Source organism: Panulirus ornatus, chromosome 10, assembly GCF_036320965.1.
Source record: "Panulirus ornatus isolate Po-2019 chromosome 10, ASM3632096v1, whole genome shotgun sequence".
Taxonomy (NCBI): domain Eukaryota; kingdom Metazoa; phylum Arthropoda; class Malacostraca; order Decapoda; family Palinuridae; genus Panulirus; species Panulirus ornatus.
In genome coordinates, this window is record NC_092233.1 from 53,207,039 (window position 1) to 53,227,211 (window position 20,173).

General features: G+C 40.5%; 1 protein-coding gene and 1 long non-coding RNA gene across 2 annotated transcripts in view; one reads left to right on the forward strand and one right to left on the reverse strand.

Annotated features, from left to right (window-relative positions):
* LOC139750947 (uncharacterized) overlaps positions 1-18,482 on the forward strand; it is a 70,234-nt gene extending 51,752 nt beyond the window's left edge. The window contains 2 exon segments of the mRNA XM_071665869.1: positions 690-853; positions 9,899-18,482. Coding sequence (XP_071521970.1) covers positions 690-853; positions 9,899-10,357 — 623 coding nt within the window. The 3' untranslated portion in view covers positions 10,358-18,482.
* LOC139750948 (uncharacterized) overlaps positions 1-20,173 on the reverse strand; it is an 89,442-nt gene that overhangs the window by 50,534 nt on the left and 18,735 nt on the right. The window lies entirely within an intron of this gene.

Here is a 20,173-nt window from a genome sequence, read left to right on the forward strand (position 1 = left end):
GTTGATTTGCATGCTGGTCATTTACCACACTGCCTTTCATATTCACAGTTTATTTACTGTACTGCCTATCACCAAATTGTCCATTTACTCCACTACCTTTAACCAATGTATATCAGTTAATGTACTACTATTCACTGATCATCCATTCAAACCATGTACTTTGGAATTGCCTTCTACTTGTTTTATGCCTTTCATTTCTCTCTAGTAGACTTCTTTTCAATTGAATTTTTACTTTTGAATATAATTGGTAGCATAGTAATTGTGGAGTTTGCACATGTTTGATTTCAGATCAGCTCATAAGTGTTCTTTCTGTTGCACATGTTTGATTTTAGATAAGCTCATAAGTGTTCTCTCTGTTGCACATATTTGATTTCAGATCAGCTCATAAGTGTTCTTTCTGTGTAAAACTTTCTCTACTTGAGTATAGCCTAAGTACTTAATCAGCTGTATTTGTGGATATGTCCTGTATTTCTCCCATAAAAGAATTTAAGTAGAAAAATGTTAGAAACAGAGTATTCATTTCCTTTGGAAAGATTAGATTTTGCATTGGCCTCAATCAGGAATGTAGGAAATGCTTTGCATTTATTGAACAGATGATATAACTCTTCATCAAAAGGTTTTCATGCTAAGATTTGTAAATGATCAATCTTTTTACTGCTCTTTAATGAAGTAAGTGTTGTATTTCACAGGCTATAAGTATGAGTTTCCATTTCTTACTGAAGAATGTGGTATCCAAGTAGAGAACAACATTGTGAAACCATTGTACAAGCACATTATCAATAGTACATACCCGTCAATGGCTTTCATTGGAATTCCATCTCGGATTATTGCATTTCCTTTGATTAACTACCAGGTAAGAATTTTTTATATTGAATCTTTTGTTGCATGTATCACAGACTAATTCTGATTATAGCTATTGCAGTTGAACATATGAATATCTTGGATAAAGAATTTTTCCAGTGAGATCTAAGTTTTCTTTTCTCTGTTACTTTTATCATAGTGTTTGCTTAGCATACCCATCATTAGGTTAGATTAAATAGTTATATGAAAGAGAAGAGTGAAAACATCAACAGAACATCTGTGACTGCTGTAAGAACTGACCATGCTCCTCTGCATGGACTTCACACAATCCTGAATGATAACTAAGGAATGAAGCATGGGATCAAAACTTTCTTAAAGATATATCCTTTCCATAGTCAGATTTCACTGACAATCTTGCGACTCCCTTCCTTTACTTTTTTCTAGTCACTTTGTTGTTTCAAAAACTATGTTTGCTGTTTAAGAGGTCAGCTTGATCAGTTTGGGTCTGATGTCTACATGAACCTCTTTTTCCTATGGAAGGTGCATTTTAACATCTATTACACTGTTTACATCACCACAAAAGGCTAGATAATGGGGACAAAGATTTTATGATGAACGTTTGACTTCCTGACCAACAGAGCACCTGCAAACCAGGTGATTTCTGATGTTATTGCATTAAAAAGCTTTGTTCCTCAAGAAATAGAACTTGCACATCTGCTGTCTTTCATTCCCATATCTGACAAAGATGAAACAAAAATCACAACTTTAAGTTCTTATTTTTGGAAGATAGAATGTTCATAAAAATCTTGTGCATAGAAGAGAGTGAAGGACTACAAAGAGATGTCAGTGAAATCTTCTAGTGGGCCCCTGAAAATATATTTAATGGAGACATATTACATTCATATTACATTCTCATTATGGGAGAGCTCAAAAAATAAGACGAGTTCAGGATACTAAGCATGGACCTCCTTGGTGTGTTGGTTAGTGTTACTGACTATGAAGTGCCTGAACATTGGTAGAATGCATGCATAGTGCCATTGTACCTAGGCAAAGGGGAGAAAGGTGACTGTATGTTCAAACTATAGAGGCATAGGTTTTTTGAGTATTCCTGGGGAATTATATGGAAAGGTATTGATTGAGAGGGTGAATGCATGTACAGAGCACCAGATTTGGGAGAAGCAGTGTGGCAGAGGATGTGTGGATCAGGTGTTTGCTTTGAAGAATGTGTGTGAGAAATACTTTGAAAAAACAGATGGATATATGGATCTGGAAAAGACATATGACAGGATTGATAAAGATGCCTTGTGGAAGGTCTTAAGAGTATATGGTGTGGTAGGTAAGCTGCTAGAAGCAGTGAATTTTTTTTTTCCAAGGATGTGAGGCTTGTGTACAAGTAGGAAGAGAGGAGAGTGATTGGTTCTCAGTGAAGGTCGGTCTGTGGCAGGGGTGTGTGATGTCCCCATGGTTGTTTAATTTATGGATGGGGTGGTTAGGGAGGTAAATGCAAGAGTTTTGGAGAGAGGGGCGAGTATGCAGTCTATTGGGGATGAGAAGGCCTGGGAAGTTGGCCACCAATGATTCAGCTAGTGGCTGATTTGAGTGAGAAACTGCAGTTGGTGAGTGAGTTTGGAAAAGTGTGTGAAAGGAGAAAGTTTAGAGTAAATGTGAATAAGAGCAAGGTTATTAGATTCAATAGGGTTGAGGGACAAGTAAATTGGAATGTATTTTTGAATGGAGAAAAATTGGAGGAAGTGAAGTGTTTTAGATATCTGTGAGTGGACTTAGCAGTGAATGGAACTGTGGAAGTGGAAGTGGGTCACAGGGTGGAAGAGGGGGTGAAAGGTTCTGGGAGCAATGAAGAATGTGTGGAAGGAAAGAACATTATCTTGGAGAGCAAAAATGAGTATGTTTGAAGGAATAGTAGTTCCAACAATATTACATGGTTGTGAAGGATAAGCCATAGATAGGGTTGTACTGAGGAGGGTGGATGTGTTGGAAATGAAATGTTTAAGGACAATGTGTGGTGTTAGGTGGTTTAATCAAGTAAGTAATGAAAGGGTAAGAGACGTGTTTGGAAATAAAAAGAGTGTGATTGAGAGAGCAGAAGAGGGTGTGTTGAAATGGTTTAGGCATATTGAGAGAATGGGTGAGGAAAAGTTGACAAAGAGGATATATGTGTCAGAGGTGGAGGGAAAAAGGAGAAGTGGGAGACCAAATTGGAGGTGGAAGGACTGAGTGAAAATGAATTTGAGCATTCAGTGCCTGAACATGTCAGAGGGTGAGAGGCATGCAAGGAACAGAGTGAACTGGAACAATGTGGTATACCAGGGTCAATATGCTGTCAGTGGACTGAACCAGGACTTGTGAAACATATGGGTTAAACCATGGAAGGGTCTGCAGGGCCTGGATATGGATAGGGAGCTGTGCTTTCGGTTCATTACACAACAGCTACCAAATCAAGCTACCGAATCAGTCTCTAGCTGTCATGTGTAAAGCACCAAATACACAGCAACCTATCCACATCCAGGCCCCACAGACATTTCCATGGTTAACTCCGGATGTTTCACATGCCCTGGTTCAGCCCACTGACAGCACATTGATCCCAGTACACCAAATCATTCCAAGTAACTCTTTTCTTTGCATGCCTCTCACCCTCCTGGATGTTCAGGCCCTAATCACTCAAAATCTTTTTCACTCCATCCTTCCACCTCCCATTTGGTCTCCCACTTCTTGTTCCCTCCACCTCTGACACATGCATCCTCTTTGTCAACCTTTCCTCACTCATTCTCTCCATTTGTATTTTTTGTTTTTTATGTTTGTTCATCATTTCACATGTTGGTAAGGTAGTGACAGGAAAAGTAAAAGAAATTACCTGATTACCTCACATCCATTTTCTGTCAAGTATTATTCACTGAAATCATAGCCCCTATCCATAACCAGGCCAACACACCTTTCTGGGGTTTTCCATCTGCTTTATTTGCCCCAGTTCAGCCCATTGACAGCATGCTGCCCCCATGTATGCTACATCACTCCATTTCACTGTATCCCATGCTTGACTTTCACTCTCATGTATGTTCAGGCCCTGAGTACTGAAAATTTTATTCACTCCATCCTTTCATCTTCTTGTCCCCTCTACTTCTGACACATGTATTCTTTCCTTACTCATTTTCTCCATATGTCCAAACCATTTCAGCACACTCTTTTTGGCTCTATCAACCATACTATTCATATTATCAAACCTCTCTTGCCCTATCATTAGTTACTTGATCAACCCTCCTCATACTGCATATTGTCCCCCAACATTTCATTTCTAACATTCATCCTCTTCCATAAATTCTCATCTATAGTCCATGCCTTGCGTCCATTCAACATTCTTGTGAATACTTTATCTTCAAACATACTTATTTTAACTCCCAGATGATGACCTTTCTTTCCATACATTACTCTATGCTCCCAGAACCTTTGTCCCCTCATCCATGTCCACTCCTCCAAGTTTTCTTCATTCAGATTCAAACCCCATCTAACCTGTCTCTTTGTATTACATAACCTAATATCCTTGTTTTCATTCATATTTACTCTCAACTCCCTCCTTTCAAACTATCCCAAACTCAGACACCAACATCTTCAGTTTGTACCTCGAATCTGCCACCAACTTCAAGATCAGAATTATTGATTTAAAAACAATCAAAGATCATTTACAGCTACATTGACTAAAAAAAGAAATTACAGCACAGGGAATGACTGAAAACCATGAGACTTTACTAGTGGAATGCAAATAGATGTATGATGGTTTTCACGAGGAAGGGTTGTCGTTTCCAATTTGCACGAAAAAGTTATTCCCTATTGGTAAAACAAGCATGGAAGACTAAAATATCAGAAGGTGCCTGATATGGTCTGAAAGTATTCATATCATTACATGCAAGTATTAGAAACATTATTGACTGCTTAGTGTAGAACCTTGAAAAGTTACTGAACTGATTTGTAGAGTATACCAGACCAAGTTTTTTTCTGCAGTCAGGAACAGCAGTATTAGGTATACATGATCTTTAGAGAAATACTATTAAGGGACAGGCTATAGATTACTACCATTGTAATCAGTGTTGGTAGTGCATCACCATATCAGTTACATTATAGACTCTGGTGGTATTCTTTTAAAAAGCCATCAGTTGAGTTTTATCAGTTGTGTCATAAAACTTGATTGAACCACAAAGAAATACACTTGAGTATTAAAAAGAAATACATTTGCTGAAAGTTGAAGGTGATACAGTAACCTACTTAAATGCAAGAATAAAACTCCCTGGAGTAGAATTTCATATAAAGAATTCAAGCACTTTTTCATGAAATGTTTATCCAAACCTTTAAGTGGTATACATAGGCCTAAAAATGGTGATTGCTGTAAAGTAGTGATATTTTGATTGCAAAATAATCAGCTAGATTAAAAGCATTCAACAATTCATCTGTCCTACTTAACTAGTAAGAATTTGCAGTAAGTGGAGTGAGTTCATGCTAAATTGAATTTACTGTTTTTGGCTAAGGATCAATTATTTTTTTTATTATACTTTGTCGCTGTCTCCCGCGTTTGCGAGGTAGCGCAAGGAAACAGACGAAAGAAATGGCCCAACCCCCCCCCCATACACATGTATATACATACGTCCACACACGCAAATATACATACCTACAGCGCTTTCCATGGTTTACCCCAGACGCTTCACATGCCTTGATTCAATCCACTGACAGCACGTCAACCCCGGTATACCACATCGCTCCAATTCACTCTATTCCTTGCCCTCCTTTTACCCTCCTGCATGTTCAGGCCCCGATCACACAAAATCTTTTTCACTCCATCTTTCCACCTCCAATTTGGTCTCCCTCTTCTCCTCGTTCCCTCCACCTCCGACACATATATCCTCTTGGTCAATCTTTCCTCACTCATTCTCTCCATGTGCCCAAACCACTTCAAAACACCCTCTTCTGCTCTCTCAACCACGCTCTTTTTATTTCCACACATCTCTCTTACCCTTACGTTACTCACTCGATCAAACCACCTCACACCACACATTGTCCTCAAACATCTCATTTCCAGCACATCCATCCTCCTGCGCACAACTCTATCCATAGCCCACGCCTCGCAACCATACAACATTGTTGGAACCACTATTCCTTCAAACATACCCATTTTTGCTTTCCGAGATAATGTTCTCGACTTCCACACATTCTTCAAGGCCCCCAGAATTTTCGCCCCCTCCCCCACCCTATGATCCACTTCCGCTTCCATGGTTCCATCCGCTGCCAGATCCACTCCCAGATATCTAAAACACTTCACTTCCTCCAGTTTTTCTCCATTCAAACTCACCTCCCAATTGACTTGACCCTCAACCCTACTGTACCTAATAACCTTGCTCTTATTCACATTTACTCTTAACTTTCTTCTTCCACACACTTTACCAAACTCAGTCACCAGCTTCTGCAGTTTCTCACATGAATCAGCCACCAGCGCTGTATCATCAGCGAACAACAACTGACTCACTTCCCAAGCTCTCTCATCCCCAACAGACTTCATACTTGCCCCTCTTTCCAAAACTCTTGCATTTACCTCCCTAACAACCCCATCCATAAACAAATTAAACAACCATGGAGACATCACACACCCCTGCTGCAAACCTACATTCACTGAGAACCAATCACCTTCCTCTCTTCCTACACGTACACATGCCTTACATCCTCGATAAAAACTTTTCACTGCTTCTAACAACTTGCCTCCTACACCATATATTCTTAATACCTTCCACAGAGAATCTCTATCAACTCTATCATATGCCTTCTCCAGATCCATAAATGCTACATACAAATCCATTTGCTTTTCTAAGTATTTCTCACATACATTCTTCAAAGCAAACACCTGATCCACACATCCTCTACCACTTCTGAAACCACACTGCTCTTCCCCAATCTGATGCTCTGTACATGCCTTCACCCTCTCAATCAATACCCTCCCATATAATTTACCAGGAATACTCAACAAACTTATACCTCTGTAATTTGAGCACTCACTCTTATCCCCTTTGCCTTTGTACAATGGCACTATGCACGCATTCTGCCAATCCTCAGGCACCTCACCATGAGTCATACATACATTAAATAACCTTACCAACCAGTCAATAATACAGTCACCCCCTTTTTTAATAAATTCCACTGCAATACCATCCAAACCTGCTGCCTTGCTGGCTTTCATCTTCCGCAAAGCTTTCACTACCTCTTCTCTGCTTACCAAATCATTTTCCCTAACCCTCTCACTTTGCACACCACCTCGACCAAAACACCCTATATCTGCCACTCTATCATCAAACACATTCAACAAACCTTCAAAATACTCACTCCATCTCCTTCTCACATCACCACTACTTGTTATCACCTCCCCATTTGCGCCCTTCACTGAAGTTCCCATTTGCTCCCTTGTCTTACGCACTTTATTTACCTCCTTCCAGAACATCTTTTTATTCTCCCTAAAATTTAATGATACTCTCTCACCCCAACTCTCATTTGCCCTTTTTTTCACCTCTTGCACCTTTCTCTTGACCTCCTGTCTCTTTCTTTTATACATCTCCCACTCAATTTCATTTTTTCCCTGCAAAAATCGTCCAAATGCCTCTCTCTTCTCTTTCACTAATACTCTTACTTCTTCATCCCACCACTCACTACCCTTTCTAATCAACCCACCTCCCACTCTTCTCATGCCACAAGCATCTTTTGCGCAATCCATCACTGATTCCCTAAATACATCCCATTCCTCCCCCACTCCCCTTACTTCCATTGTTCTCACCTTTTTCCATTCTGTACTCAGTCCCTCCTGGTACTTCCTCACACAGGTCTCCTTCCCAAGCTCACTTACTCTCACCACCCTCTTCACCCCAACATTCACTCTTCTTTTCTGAAAACCCATACAAATCTTCACCTTAGCCTCCACAAGATAATGATCAGACATCCCTCTAGTTGCACCTCTCAGCACATTAGCATCCAAAAGTCTCTCTTTCGCACGCCTGTCAATTAACATGTAATCCAATAACGCTCTCTGGCCATCTCTCTTACTTACATAAGTATACTTATGTATATCTCGCTTTTTAAACCAGGTATTCCCAATCATCAGTCCTTTTTCAACACATAAATCTACAAGCTCTTCACCATTTCCATTTACAACACTGAACACCCCATGTATACCAATTATTCCCTCAACTGCCACATTACTCTCCTTTGCATTCAAATCACCCATCACTATAACCCGGTCTCGTGCATCAAAACCACTAACACACTCATTCAGCTGCTCCCAAAACACTTGCCTCTCATGATCTTTCTTCTCATGCCCGGGTGCATATGCACCAATAAATACCCACCTCTCTCCATCAACTTTCAGTTTTACCCATATTAATCGAGAATTTACTTTCTTACATTCTATCACATACTCCCACAACTCCTGTTTCAGGAGTATTGCTACTCCTTCCCTTGCTCTTGTCCTCTCACTAACCCCTGACTTTACTCCCAAGACATTCCCAAACCACTCTTCCCCTTTACCCTTGAGCTTCGTTTCACTCAGAGCCAAAACATCCAGGTTCCTTTCCTCAAACATACTACCTATCTCTCCTTTTTTCACATCTTGGTTACATCCACACACATTTAGGCACCCCACTCTGAGCCTTCGAGGAGGATGAGCACTCCCCGCGTGACTCCTTCTTCTGTTTCCCATTTTAGAAAGTTAATACAAGGAGGGGAGGATTTCTGGCCCCCGCTCCCGTCAATGTTTCAAATTATTTCATTGAAATTTTCTGCTACACCAGTCTGTAATGCTTTGTAACCAATACAAGTTTCATGCATAAGTCAAAAACAAATCAGGAAGGGGATATTATGTTTCAAAACCAGACAGCCTACTTGATTTGCATTAAGAAATTGATAAGCATGCTCACAACCACCTTTTTTTTTTCATAACTGTAATGGAATTTCATGGAGATTAAAGGCAACTGTTCTCAGAGTAGAGTTACATAATGATTTCATAATGACAGGAAAATTTAGAGAGGAGCTGCTGCAGAACTTCCATAAAATGGCAGAAAAATCTTGGAAGTACACAATTACAGTTGTAATAATAACTTGCTGAGGAGGAGAAAGGGAGACAGAAATAGTAGATTTGATAAAAACAGAACTAAGCAAGTTCTGAAAGTAGGCCTACATAAGGGAAGCAGTTTTAATTTGCAGTGTTGGAAAGGAGTGAAGGCAAGATGAAAAGTGGGAAAAATTTCCTGGGACCATATGAGCCAAAAACATGTACAGATAAAAGAAAGACTTCAAGAATGTGATAATCAGAAATGCTGTAGAAAAGATAAGACTCCAGTGCAGTGAGAGAGTAAGTGGAAATACCAATGGAAGGTTGAAGGAGGGAAGTCAGAATAAGATAAATAAGGACAAGGGGGTTGTGGAATAGGCAAGAGAAGATGCATTGGAAAGAATATATCCTGCCTCTCATTCTCCTTTCCTCTGTTATTTCTATCTCTATATTTTTTTCTTCTTTTCTCTGTCTGTCTGTCCCTTTGCTCATTTTCTTTTCCTTCAGTTACTTCTTTTATTTTTACACCCTCTTTCTCTCCTCTTTCTAATTTCTGTTAACCTGATCATCACTTATAATCCTATCATTCTTCCTCTTACTGTCTTCCTCTATAAACTCTGACCTCCTCTTTCATTCTCCTTGCTCCTCTCTTTTCTTGTCAGTTTGTTAACATCTTCAAATTTCACATTTATTAGAATTCTCTAGAGTTTTGAATTTCAAGAGTATAGTAGCAATTCTCTTGAAGAATGTTTTATAGTAAGTAGGCTTTGTGAATTTAGAACTTGTTAGTATACTGTGCTGTTTTGAAAACTTTTAATATATATAGCCAAGCATGAAGTATCTCATATGTCAGTTAAGTAATTAAAACACACTAAACCTTAGATATAAAACCTTCGCTCAACAATTTTCCAATAATACTTTGTCTTGAGGAAGATACTCCTAGAACCAAACTCCAATCATGCCAAACGTTTCACCCATGTTCACAATTATAAATTATGTTCTACACAGGTTCAGTACTTTCTTGCTAATTTGATTGGAAGAGTCACACTTCCTACAGTTGAAGAAATGACAGCTATCAGCCAGAAATGTTATGGAGAGTGGAAACAACAAGGTCTGCTAGACAAGCATTTCCATATGATGCATAATGATCAGTGGCAATACATGGATGATCTAGCAGCAGAAGCCGGCCTAGATAAACCTCCATCCTTCTTGAAAAAAATGTGGGATGTAGTAATTACCAGACTATTCTTCTCTTTTCCCACATTCAAAAGTTATGAATATAGCCTCAAGGGTGATGGAACCATTGTGGAAACTAGATATGGCAAAGTTGTAAACACATCATGGGACATTAGGAAACTGGTTTTCCAACAATTGATTTACCTTGTTTGGAGAGATTTTTCTAGAGTGATGTACTTAGTAGGTTCTTTACTTTTCAAAAAAATGAAAAAAATTTTACACTTATCATGAGTGATTTAGTAGTATGAACATATTAATGACCAGGGCAATGCAGTTTTGGAAAATTAGCCTAATGATTATCAGCATATAATATCAATTAATTGTTTCTTTGTAATGTTGAATGTTATCTGTTGGATGTAGATAGAATTTTTTTCATATACTTAAACCATGACTTTGTCAACTTTTTCTAGTGAAGTCTATAAAATGTAACGTGATTAGGGCTTTCAGTCCCTTGAAAAATAATTCTTTTCCATTTTCAAAGAACATGTTTTTACAACTCAAAATTGAACCCAATGACTGTGGCATAAGTGTACGTATGTAAGTAGGAGACATGGCCAAAGAGCGATATTGGATTACGTGTTAATTGATAGGCATGCGAAAGAGAGACTTTTGGAAGTTAATGTGCTGAGAGGTGCAACTGGAAGGATGTCTAATCATTATCTTGTGGAGGCGAAGGTGAAGATTTGTAGAGGTTTTCAGAAAAGAAGAGAGAATGTTGGGGTGAAAAGAGTGGTGAGAGTAAGTGAGCTTGGGAAGGAGACTTGTGTGAGAAAGTACTAGGAGACACTGAGTACAAAATGGAAAAAGGTGAAAACAAAAGATGTAAGGGGAGTGGGGGAGGAATGGGATGTATTTAGGGGAGCTGTGATGGCTTGTGCAAAAGATGCTTGTGGCATAAGAAGTGTGGGAGGTAGGCAGATTAGAAAGGGTAGTGAGTGGTGGGATGAAGAAGTAAGAGTATTAGTGAAAGAGAAGAGAGAGGCATTTGGATGATTTTTGCTGGGAAATAATGCAAATGACTGGGAGATGTATAAAAGAAAGAGGCAGGAGGTCAAGAGAAAGGTGCAAGAGGTGAAAAAGAGGGCAAATGAGATTTGGGGTGAGAGAGTATCATTAAATTTCAGGGAGAATAAGAAGATGTTTTGGAAGGAGGTAAATAAAGTGCGTAAGACAAGGGAACAAATGGGAACATCAGTGAAGGGGGCAAATGGGGAGGTGATAGTAAGTAGTGGTGATGTGAGAAGGAGATGGAGTGAGTATATTGAAGGTTTGTTGAATGTGTTTGATGATACAGTGGCAGATATAGGGTGTTTTGGTCGAGTTGATGTGCAAAGTGAGAGGGTCAGGGAAAATGATTTGGTAAACAGAGAAGAGGTAGTAAAAGCTTTGTGGAGGATGAAAGCCGGCAAGGCAGCAGGTTTGGATGGTATTGCAGTGGAATTTATTAAAAAAGGGGGTGAATGTATTGTTGACTGGTTAGTAAGGTTATTTAATGTATGTATGACTCATGGTGAGGTGCCTGAGGACTGGTGGAATGCTTGCATAGTGCCATTGTACAAAGGCAAAGGGGATAAGAGTGAGTGCTCAAATTACAGAGGTATAAGTTTGTTGAGTATTCCTGGGAAATTTTATGGGAGGGTATTGAATGAGTGGGTGAAGGCATATACAGAGCATCAGATTGGGGAAGAGTAGTGTGGTTTTAGAAGTGGTAGAGGATGTGTGGATCAGGTGTTTGCTTTGAAGAATGTATGTGAGAATTACTTAGAAAAGCAAATGGATTTGTATGTAGCATTTATGGATCTGGAGAAGGCATATGATAGAGTTGATAGAGATGCTCTGTGGAAGGTATGAAGAATATATGGTGTGGGAGGTAAGTTGTTAGAAGCAGTGAACAGTTTTTATCGAGGATGTAAGGCATGTGTACTTGTAGAAAGAGAGAAAAGTGATTGGTTCTCAGTGAATGTTGGTTTGTGGCAGGGGTGTGTGATGTCTCCATGGTTGTTTAATTTGTTTATGGATGGGGTTGTTAGGGAGGTGAATGCAAGAGTTTTGTAAAGAGGGGCAAGTATGCAGTCTGTTGGGGATGAGAGAGCTTGGGAAGTGAGTCAGTTGTTGTTCACTGATGATACAGCGCTGGTGGCTTTCGTGTGAGAAACTGCAGAAGCTGGTGACTGAGTTTGGTAAAGTGTGTGAAAGAAGAAAGCTGAGAGTAAATGTGAATAAGGGCAAGGTTATTAGGTACAGTAGGGTTGAGGGACAAGTCAATTGGTAGGTAACTTTGAATGGAGAAAACCTGGAGGAAGTGAAGTGTTTTAGATATCTGGGAGTGGATTTGGCAGCGGATGGAACCATGGAAGCAGAAGTGAGTCATAGGGTGGGGAAGGGGGCGAAAGTTCTGGGAGCGTTGAAGAATTTGTGGAAGTTGAGAACGTTATCTTAAAGAGCAAAAATGGGTATGTTTGAAGGAATAGTGGTTCCAACAATGTTATATGGTTGCAAGGCTTGGGCCATAGATAGAGTTGTGCAGAGGAGGGTGGATGTGCTGGAAATGAGATGTTTGAGGAAAATATGTGATGTGAGGTGGTTTGATCGAGTAAGTAATGAAAGGGTAGGAAAGATGTGTGGTAATAAAAAGAGTGTAGTTGAGAGAGCAGATGAGGGTGTTTTGAAATGGTTTGGTCACATGGAGAGAATAAGTGAGGAAAGATTGACAAAGAGGATATATGTGTCAGAGGTGAAGGGAATGAGGAGAAGTGGGAGACCAAACTGGAGGTGGAAAGATGGAATGAAAAAGATTTTGAGTGATCGGGGCCTGAACATGCAGGAAGGTGAAAGGCATGCAAGGAACAGAGTGAATTGGAATGATGTGGTATACCGGGGTCAATGTGCTGTCAATGGATTGAACCAGGGCATGTGAAATGTCTGGGGTAAACCATGGAAAGTTTTGTGGGGCCTGGATGTGGAAAGGGAGCCGTGGTTTCGGTGTATTATACATGACAGCTAGAGACTGAGAGTGAACAAATGTGGCCTTTGTTCTCTTTTCCTAGCGCTACCTCGCGCACATGCGGTGGGAGGGGGTTTTCACTTCATGTGTGGTGGGGTGGCGATGGGAATGAACTTTCCACCTCCAATTTGGTCTCCCACTTCTCCTCATTCCCTCCACCTCTAATGCATATATCTTTTTTGTCAATCTTTCCTCACTCATTCTTTCCATGTGACCAAACCATTTCAAAACACCCTCTTCTGCTCTCTCAACCACCCTCTTTTTATTACCACACATCTCTCTTACCCTTTCATTACTTACCCGATCAAACTACCTCACACCACATATTGTCCTCAAACATCTCATTTCCAGCACATCCACCCTCCTCCGCACAACTCTATCTATAGCCCAAGTCTCACAACCAAATAACATTGTTGGAACCACTATTCCTTCAAACATACCCACTTTTGCTCTCCAAGATAACGCTCTCAATTTCCACACATTTTGCAATGCTCCCAGAACTTTAGCCCCCTCCACCACCCTATGATTTACTTCTGCTTCCATGGTTCCATCCGCTGCCAAATCCACTCCCAGATATCTAATACACTTCACTTCCTTCAGTTTTTCTCCATTCAAAATTACCTCCCAATTTACATGTCCCTCAACCCTACTGTACCTAATAACCTTGCTCTTATTCACATTTACTCTCAGCTTTCTTCTTTCACACACTCTACCAAACTCAGTCATCAGCTTCTGCAGTTTCTCACCTGAAGCAGCCACCAGTACTGTATCACCAGCGAACAACAATTGACTCACTTCCCAAGCTCTCTCATCCACAACAGACTGCATTCTTGCCCCTCTTTCCAAGACTCTTGCATTCACCTCCCTAACATCCCCATCCATAAACAAATTAAACAACCATGCACCCCTGTCGCAAACCAACATTCACTGAGAGCCAATCACTTAGCTTTCTTTCTACATGTACACATGCCTTACATCCTCGATAAAAACTTTTCACTGCTTTTAACAACTTACCTCCCACACCATATATTCTTAATACCTTCCACAGAGCATCTCTATCAACTCTATCATATGCCTTCTCCAGATCCATAAATGCTACATACAAATCCATTTGCTTTTCTAACTATTTCTCACATACATTTTTCAAAGCAAACACCTGATCCACACATCTTCTTCCACTTCTGAAACCACACTGCTCTTCTCCAATCTGATGCTCTGTACATGCCTTTACCCTCTCAATCAATACCCTCCCATATAATTTCCCAGGAATACTCAATAAACTTATACCTCTGTAATTTGAGTGCCCACTCTTATCCCCTTTGCTTTTGTAAAATGGCACTATGCAAGCATACTGCCAGTCCTTAGGCATGTCACCATGAGTCATACATGCATTAAATAAACTCTATCATATACCTTCTCCAGATCCATAAATGCTACGTACAAATCCATTTCCTTTTCTAAGTATTTCTCACATACATTTTTCAAAGCAAACACCTGATCCACACATCTTCTACCACTTCTGAAACCACACTGCTCTTCTCCAATCTGATGCTCTGTACATGCCTTTACCCTCTCAATCAATACCCTCCCATATAATTTCCCAGGAATACTCAACAATCTTATACCTCTGTAATTTGAGCGCTTACTCTTATCCCCTTTGCTTTTGTAAAATGGCACTATGCAAGTATACTGCCAGTCCTCAGGCACGTCACCATGAGTCATACACACATTAAATAAACTCTATCATTTGCCTTCTCCAGATCCATAAATGCTACATACAAATCCATTTGCTTCTCTAAGTATTTCTCACATACATTTTTCAAAGCAAACACCTGATCCACACATCTTCTACCACTTCTGAAACCACACTGCTCTTCTCAAATCTGATGCTCTGTACATGCCTTTACCCTCTCAATCAATACCCTCCCATATAATTTCCCAGGAATACTCAACAAACTTATACCTCTGTAATTTGAGCACTCACTCTTATCCCCTTTGCTTTTGTAAAATGACACTATGCAAGCATACTGCCAGTCCTCAGGCACCTCACCATGAGTCATACATACATTAAATAAACTTACCAACCAGTCAACAATACAGTCACCCCCTTTGTAATAAATTCCACTACAATACCATCCAAACCCGCTGCCTTGCCGGCTTTCATCTTCGGCAAAGCTTTTACTACCTCTTCTCTCTTTACCATATCATTCTCCCTAACCCTCTCACTTTGCACATCACCTCGACCAAAACACCCTATATCTGCCACTCTCTCATCAAACTCATTCAACAAACCTTCAAAATACTCCATCTCCTCACATCACCACTACTTGTTATCACCTCCCCATTAGCCCCCTTCACTGATGTTCCCATTCGTTCTCTTGTCTTACGAACTTTATTTACTTCCTTCCAAAAATCTTTATATTCTCGCTAAAATTTAAAGATACTCTGTCACCCCAACTCTCATTTGCCCTCTTTTTCACCTCTTGCACCTTTCTCTTGACCTCCTGCCTCTTTCTTTTATACATCTCCCAGTCATTTGCATTATTTCCCTGCAAAAATCATCCAAATGTCTCTCTCTTCTCTTTCACTAATAATCTTACTTCTTCATCCCACCACTCACCACCCTTACTAATCTGCACACCTCCCACACTTCTCATGCCACAAGCATCTTTTGCACAAGCTGTCACTGCTTCCCTAAATACATCCCATTCCTCCGCCACTCCCCTTACGTCCTTTGCTCTCACCTTTTTCCATTCTGTACTCAGTCTCTCCTGGTACTTCCTCACACAAGTCTCCTTCCCAAGCTCACTTACTCTCACCACTCTCTTTACCCCAACATTCTCTCTTCTTTTCTGAAAACCCCTACAAATCTTCACCTTTGCCTCCACAAGATCAGACATCCCTCCAGTTACACCTCTCAGCACATTAACATCCAAAAGTCTCTCTTATCAATTAACACACAATCCAATAATGCTCTCTGGCCATCTCTCCTACTTACATACATATACTTACTTATATCTCTTTTTAAACCAGGTGTTCCCAATCACCAGTCCTTTTTCAGCACAAAAATCTACAAGCTCTTCACCATTTCCATTTACAACACTGAACACCCCATGTACACCAATTATTCCCTCAACTGCCAGAATACTCAGCTTTACATTCAAATCACCCATCACTATAACCCGGTCTCGTGTATCAAAACTACTAACACACTCACTCAGCTGCTCCCAAACACTTGCCTCTCATGATCTTTCTTCTCAACCCCAGGTGCATATGCACCAATAATCACCCATCTCTCTCCATCCACTTTCAGTTTTACCCATATCAATCTAGAGTTTACTTTCTTACACTCTATCACATACTCCCACCACTCCTATTTCAGGAGTAGTGCTACTCCTTCCCTTGCTCTTGTCCTCTCACTAACCCCTGACTTTACTCCAAAGACATTCCCAAACCACTCTTCCCCTTTACCCTTCAGCTTCGTTTCACTCAGAGCCAAAACATTCAAGTTCCTTTCCTCAAATATACTACCTATATATATATATTTATTTATTTGGCTTTGTTGCTGTCTCCCGCATTAGCGAGGTAGCGCAAGGAAACAGACGAAAGAATGGCCCAACCCACCCACACACACATGTATATACATACACGTCCACACACGCAAATATACATACCTATACATCTCAATGTACACATATATATACACACACAGACATATACATATATACACAAGTACATGATTCATACTGTCTGCCTTTATTTACTCCCAGCGCCACCTCGCCACACATGGAATAACAACCCCCTCCCCCCTCATGTGTGCGAGGTAGTGCTAGGAAAAGAGAACAAAGGCCACATTTGTTCACTCTCAGTCTCCAGCTGTCATGTATAATACACCGAAACCGCAGCTCCCTTTCCACATCCAGGCCCTGGGACTGGATTTAGCAGCGGATGGAACCATGGAAGCGGAAGTGAGTCACATGGTGGGGGACGGAGTGAAGGTTCTGGGAGCATTGAAGAATGTGTGGAAAGTGAGAACGTTATCTCGGAGAGCAAAAAAGAGTATGTTTGAAACAATAGTGGTTCCGACAATGTTATATGGTTGCGAGGCATGCTCTATAGATAAGGTTGTGCGGAGGAGGGTGGATGTGTTGGAAGTGAAATGTTTGATGACAATATGTGGTGGGAGGTAGTTTGATCGAGTAAGCAAAGAAAGGGTAAATAGTAAAAAGAGTGTGGTTGAGAGAGCAGAGGAGGGTGTATTTAAATGGTTTGGTCACATGGTGAGAATGAGTAAGGAAAGATAGACAAAGAGGATATATGTGTCACAGGTGGAGGGAATGAGGAGAAGTGGGAGACCAAATTGGAGGTGGAAAGATGGAGTGAAAAAGATATATATATATATGTTTGAAGGAATAGTGGTTCCAACAATGTTGTATGGTTGCGAGGTGTGGGCTATGGATAGAGTTGTACGCAGGAGGGTGGATGTGCTGGAAATGAGATGTTTGAGGACAATGTGTGGTGTGAGGTAGTTTGATCAGGTAAGTAATGTAAGGGTAAGAGAGATGTGTGGAAATAAAAAGAGCATGGTTGAGAGAGCAGAAGAGGGTGTTTTGAAATGGTTTGGGCACATGGAGAGAATGAGTGAGGAAAGATTGACCAAGAGGATATATGTGTCAGAGGTGGAGGGAACGAGGAGAAGTGGGAGACCAAATTGGAGGTGGAAAGATGGAGTGAAAAAGATTTTGAGTGATCGGGGCCTGAACATGCAGGAAGGTGAAAGGCGGGCAAGGAATAGAGTGAATTGGAACGATGTGGTATACTGGGGTCGACGTGCTGTCAATGGATTGAACCAGGGCATGTGAAGCGTCTGGGGTAAACCATGCAAAGTGTGTGGGGCCTGGATGTGGAAAGGGAGCTGTGGTTTCGGGCATTATTGCATGACAGCTAGAGACTGAGTGTGAACGAATGTGGCTTTTGTTGTCTTTCCTAGCGCTACCTCACACACATGAGGGGGAAGGGGGTTGTTATTCCATGTGTGGAGAGCTGGTGATGGGAACAAATAAAGGCAGACAGTATGAATTATGTACATGTGTATATATGTATATGTCTGTGTGTGTGTATATATATGTGTACATTGAGATGTATAGGTATGTATATTGTGCGTGTGTGGACATGTAGGTATATACATGTGTATGTGGGCAGGTTGGGCCATTCTTTCGTCTGTTTCCTTGTGCTTCCTCGCTAACATGGGAGACAGCGACAAAGCAAAATGAAATAAATAAATGAATAAATATATATATATATATATATATATATATATATATATATATATATATATATATATATATATATATATATTTTCTTTCTTTTTAAACTATTCGCCATTTCCCGCGTTAGCGAGGTAGCGTTAAGAACAGAGGACTGGGCCTTTTTTGGAATATCCTCACCTGGTCCCCTCTGTTCCTTCTTTTGGAAAATTAAAAAAAAAAAAAAAAAAACGAGAGGGGAGGATTTCCAGCCCCCCGCTCCCTCCCCTTTTAGTCGCCTTCTACGACACGCAGGGAATACGTGGGAAGTATTCTTAATCCCCTATCCCCAGGGATATATATATATATATATATATGGATATATATATATGGATATATATATATATATATATATATATATATATATATATATATATATATATATATATATATATATATATAGCATTTATATATGTAGCATTTATGGATCTGGAGAAGGCATATGATAGAGTTGATAGAGATGCTCTGTGGAAGGTATTAAGAATATATGGTGTGGGAGGAAAGTTGTTAGAAGCAGTGAAAAGTTTTTATCGAGGATGTAAGGCATGTGTACGTGTAGGAAGAGAGGAAAGTGATTGGTTCTCAGTGAATGTAGGTTTGCGGCAGGGGTGTGTGATGTCTCCATGGTTGTTTAATTTGTTTATGGATGGGGTTGTTAGGGAGGTAAATGCAAGAGTTTTGGAAAGAGGGGCAAGTATGAAGTCTGTTGGGGATGAGAGAGCTTGGGAAGTGAGTCAGTTGTTGTTCGCTGATGATACAGCGCTGGTGGCTGATTCATGTGAGAAACTGCAGAAGCTGGTGACTGAGTTTGGTAAAGTGTGTGGAAGAAGAAAGTTAAGAGTAAATGTGAATAAGAGCAAGGTTATTAGGTACAGAAGGGTTGAGGGTCAAGTCAATTGGGAGGTGAGTTTGAATGGAGAAAAACTGGAGGAAGTGAAGTGTTTTAGATATCTGGGAGTGGATCTGGCAGCGGATGGAACCATGGAAGCGGAAGTGGATCATAGGGTGGGGGAGGGGGCGAAAATTCTGGGGGCCTTGAAGAATGTGTGGAAGTCGAGAACATTATCTCGGAAAGCAAAAATGGGTATGTTTGAAGGAATAGTGGTTCCAACAATGTTGTATGGTTGCGAGGCGTGGGCTATGGATAGAGTTGTGCGCAGGAGGATGGATGTGCTGGAAATGAGATGTTTGAGGACAATGTGTGGTGTGAGGTGGTTTGATCGAGTGAGTAACGTAAGGGTAAGAGAGATGTGTGGAAATAAAAAGAGCGTGGTTGAGAGAGCAGAAGAGGGTGTTTTAAAGTGGTTTGGGCACATGGAGAGGATGAGTGAGGAAAGATTGACAAAGAGGATATATGTGTCGGAGGTGGAGGGAGCAAGGAGAAGAGGGAGACCAAATTGGAGGTGGAAAGATGGAGTGAAAAAGATTTTGTGTGATCGGGGCCTGAACATGCAGGAGGGTGAAAGGAGGGCAAGGAATAGAGTGAATTGGAGCGATGTGGTATACCGGGGTTGACGTGCTGTCAGTGGATTGAATCAAGGCATGTGAAGCATCTGGGATAAACCATGGAAAGCTGTGTAGGTATGTATATTTGCGTGTGTGGACGTATGTATATACATGTGTATGGGGGGGGGGTTGGGCCATTTCTTTCGTCTGTTTCCTTGCGCTACCTCGCAAACGCGGGAGACAGCGACAAAGTATAAAAAAAAAAAAAAATATATATATATATATATATAT